The sequence below is a fragment of the Sceloporus undulatus genome, chromosome 2 (genome assembly GCF_019175285.1).
Source record: "Sceloporus undulatus isolate JIND9_A2432 ecotype Alabama chromosome 2, SceUnd_v1.1, whole genome shotgun sequence".
Taxonomy (NCBI): Eukaryota; Metazoa; Chordata; class Lepidosauria; order Squamata; family Phrynosomatidae; genus Sceloporus; species Sceloporus undulatus.
In genome coordinates this window covers 136,216,377-136,220,503 of record NC_056523.1, presented here as the reverse complement: position 1 = coordinate 136,220,503, position 4,127 = coordinate 136,216,377, and the positions used below count along the sequence as shown (strand labels likewise).

Sequence of the window (4,127 nt, the reverse complement as noted above, 5' to 3'; positions counted from 1 at the left end):
GAAGAAGTAGACTGAAGTCTGCGCTAGTTCGTGCTGCCAACTTCTTCCTTTCAGTTATTCTCAAAGATGCTACAAGACTCCTTTGCATACTGATTTTCCACCCATGCTGCACAGACAAGATCATCCTCCAGGGAATATGACAAACTGACATATTATACACTCAATAACATTATCTGGGTAGTTTGTAGATTTATAATTAAACAGTGATGGAGAAGAGGGGCATTAAAATAGACCACTAGATATTATTCTTACATAGAAGAATTATATTATTGTTACTTCATTGTGATAATTTCTGCTAATTATGGAAACAGTAGCATTATCTAAGGCCTAACTAACATTCACAAAATTAGCAGATTTGTACAGAGGATCATTTGCATTTGATATAAACTAACCTAATCAGTTGGCAAAGAGCTCCCTGAATCAACATGTTAAGGTTGTCATATAATGCCCACAGGACCTCCAAGGAGGTCCTTTTACCACACCCTTGCCAGCAGTATTATCTTCTCTTCTCCCTTTGGCCACTGCTTTTTAAAGGGCCTGCCTGTGAAACCTGGAAGTTAGCTCATAGCTTTGTAATATTTGTGTTCTTGCTTGTCTAATGGATCAACAGGAATATTTGCAATTTTTATTAGTTATAGATGCTAGAGAGAATGCTGGATTATACATTATTGATAATTAATTTATTAATTATTAATGCAATGACAGGTTTCTCAAAACTTTCTATTATTCAGAAAGACAGAGGGGTCTTTGGAGGGGAGTGAGCCCTAAATTAAGCACCTGCAACATATAATCCATGTCCTTAAACTAGTTACATGGACAAGCCTAAAGCTAACTTACAAACTGTAAGTTAAGAAAAAAAGAGCAAAACTGATATGAAAGCCAATGCATAATTTTGCATTGCATATGCACTGCAGCAATACAATTATCAATGAAGCAATACAACTATCATAGTAAAGAAAGACAGTTAAGAGTTTAAGGTCAGAAATTGTTTCAAAAGATTTCTTGTGGACAATGCTGGTCGTTTGTGACATAAACCTATGATTTACAGCCTTCAAACAGTCTACTCTGTAATCAGAAGGCAGAGTTTAAGGAGGCAATTCTGCAAACCCATATAAAGCAACACCCACAAAGTCCTCAAGTAGCAGTCAAACAGTGATAAATTTCTCTAAAAATATTGAAACAGGCATTTCTTAGAAAACATGTTATGTGTTTGTGATAAAGTAGCTTAATGCAGAAAGACATATAGACTTCATTGACACATAGAAGCAGAAATATGTATCAAAGCCATCTAAATTGACTTTTAGAAACAATGTACAACAGTAAGAAAATGTTTCATCTCACACACTTTTATCAGGTCCTAACATATAGTGTATTTTCAACACTTGACAGAAACTTCTAAGTTGAAACATTTTCTTACACAAGTCTAAAATAAGCTACTTTATTATAAATACATGACATGGCTTCTAAGTAATGTCTGTTACTGTATGGTCTTTAATAGCCATTTGTAATAAGCCATTTGTTGAGAGCAGAGGGTCAACAAAAATGTTAATATACAGTATTTAGGGGCCTGATGCTATAATATTTGATGATACCCAGTATTTCTAGATGGGCATTTCATACATGTTTCCTTGCTTACACCTTCACACATAATCGCCAAGAAATGAAAAAGTGTTCCGCATGTTCTTGCTAATACACCTGATAATCTTTGGTTAAACACCATGGAACTGATACTCCTTTAAAGGCTATGAGACAAACTAAGCAGCAAGCAGATGCTGGGTCATTTCCTAGAGACAATCCAATTTGTTGTCATTACAGCATCTAATATAACAAATTCCTCCTCAAGGAATCAAAATGAAGTTTCACTCACACACGGAGCATACATTTAAGTTCTTTATAACAGCACAATGGACCAGTTTCTGTCATTCGTCATTAGAGAAAATGTTCACAGGACCACACCTATTAGTTTGTATCAACTGTATACGTAAAATACACATTTGCATTTCTATTAAATAGAAAGCCCACCTCTAACCTTATTTTGGCAATAGAAGAGCTATTCTTCTTGACAACTGTAAGTCCATATTTTCAATATCTCCTTTCCGACTATCCCAAAATATGATAGAGCCGTAAGACCCTCTGCACATCTGCTATGAAGCGATCCGCTCCTGCATCAGACAGTCCATTGCCATCAGGCAAGAATAAGCCTGCCTTATCAGAAGTAATCAGGTTATGTGACATAAAGTACACATGGTTTATATTACAATAGGCTACCATTTTTATGTTAACTTGTTTCTGAGCTTTTCCCATAAGTTCAGGCTTATGATCTTCCTTGGAAGATGTTGGCAATAGTGAAGACCAAACTATAACAGCATCTGGGAATGCTCTTCTAAGAATGCCCAGGTCATTTTTCATTGACATAATAAGGGAAATGTTATCCTCGGGCAACAGATCATCTTCCCCAAGATGAATTATTATCACGGAAGGAGGAGATCGGAGTCGGTAAGTTTCATGCAGAGCGGGCAAGAGCTGCTCCCACTTCATGGCCTGCATCCCGTGCCAATACACATACGCCTTTGAATCCGGGATGCCCAGCTGCAATCCATGCGGATTACTTTGGGCTCTTTCCTTTGCTGTCAAGATCACAGAATTGCCAAATATCCAGACTTCCTTTGGAGCAGGCTGCAGGCTTCCAATATCTGAAAAGTAAAGTGCAACATTAATTCAGCTCCCTCCGTTTGAAGTCTAAGTTAGCTTACCATGCCTATATAAGCTTGCCACTCCATTGCTAACACAGCTGGAATAAAAACAGATAAACATATTAATAAGCTGGTCAATTCTTGTAGAAACATAGACTCAGAGTTGGAAGAGACCTCAAGGGCCCTGATCCAGTCCAACCCCTTTATTCTGCCATGCAGGAACTCCCAATCAAAGCATCCCCATTGACAGATGGCCATCCAGCCTCTGCTTAAAGACCTCTAAGGAAGGAGACTCCACTACACTCCCAGGAAAGAGTGTGTTCCACTGTCGAACAGCCCTTACTGTCCTCCTAAGTTCCTCCTAATGTTGAGCTGGAATCTCTTTTCCTGGAGCTTGCATTATACTATATATAATATTTATATATCATAATATTACATAATATATCATAAATATAAATGCAATCTATATTAATATACTAGGAATGGCATTCTGCACTGCCTCTGCCCTGCTTTTACTAACTCTTTTAACAATTGTCAATGCAATGTCACTTGGTTCTATTCTGGGAGCATCCAAGGGGCAAAGAGGCATTTATCGCGCGCTTATTACATTTTATGGACGTTTTTTTGGAGGGACGGGGTACAAATAATAACAACAACGACCACCTTCTGCCGGCTGGACGACCGTGATCACGGCCTCTCGCTTCTCCCCGGGGTCCTTTATCCTTTTCTTGCCGTCGCTGCTGCTGCTGCTGCTGGAGAGGAGCGGGATGGGGCTCAGGGCCGCCGCCTGGGAAGCCGCTCCGTTGCTGCTGGTGCCGCCGCCTTCGGGGATGGAGTCCGGGCCAAGCAAGCCGCGCCTGCCTGCTGCCACGACGGCCTCTAGGGCTTTCAGGAGGGAGGGGTTGGGGGGGTCCTGGGGACTAGGGTCCGGGGGCTTGGGGTCCATCTTCACCGTGGTCTTGCAGAGAACCAGGTTGCTGGCGCAGCGTCCTTTCAGGGGCAACATGGCGGGAAACGGGCTCAAAGAGGACCGTGGAAGTCACGTCTAGGTAAAAGAAAAGGGGGAACCCTGCCTAGTCTCGGGAACAGCTTCTGGCCGGCTTTATTTCAGTGGTGCGCCCTCCACTTCCGGCCCCTGGACCCAAACTACCCGAGGGGGAAGCCTTTCGAAGGACTCCGTTGCCTTGGAAACCAAGCTCGCTCAGGGAGGCGTCAGGCTCGGTCGCCGCCGCGTAAGCAAGCGGGCACTGGAGACTCCTCCCTCCGCTTTTCCTAACGAGGGAGACGTCATCCGGATCACGTGACACTCCACCAGACCCGTTCTGGTTCCCCTAGATATTCCTATGGATAGAAGTACACGCGAAATCGTTACTTCCGAGTCCCTTTATACAAAGGGATGGGTTCCCCAAACTCCAAAGAGATTTTGGACTTCAG

At 42.1% G+C, this 4,127-nt stretch overlaps 1 protein-coding gene across 2 annotated transcripts; it reads right to left on the bottom strand.

Annotated features, from left to right (window-relative positions):
* Nucleotides 1–658: 658 nt before the first annotated feature.
* On the bottom strand, nucleotides 659–4,121 carry LOC121924050. Of its 2 annotated transcripts, none has more exons than XM_042455118.1 (2): nucleotides 3,316–4,121; nucleotides 659–2,695 (listed from the first exon to the last, which is right to left on the bottom strand). In XM_042455118.1, exons 1-2 carry the CDS (start codon nucleotides 3,697–3,699, stop codon nucleotides 2,606–2,608), a joined length of 474 nt encoding a protein of 157 aa, XP_042311052.1. In that variant the 5' UTR covers nucleotides 3,700–4,121; the 3' UTR covers nucleotides 659–2,605. The 2 variants fall into 2 exon arrangements, with proteins under 2 accessions (XP_042311052.1, XP_042311051.1); XM_042455117.1 differs by having other exon boundaries at nucleotides 659–2,693; nucleotides 3,357–4,120.
* Nucleotides 4,122–4,127: the final 6 nt, after the last annotated feature.

Bases quoted from the DNA above. Each gene is read 5' to 3' on its own strand.
- LOC121924050 (XM_042455117.1), bottom strand. From the start codon at position 3,699: ATGTTGCCCCTGAAAGGACGCTGCGCCAGCAACCTGGTTCTCTGCAAG. The intron at 2,694-3,356 runs GTGGTCGTTGTT...TTTACTTTTCAG, and splicing joins GGTCGTCCAGCCGGCAGAAG to ATATTGGAAGCCTGCAGCCT.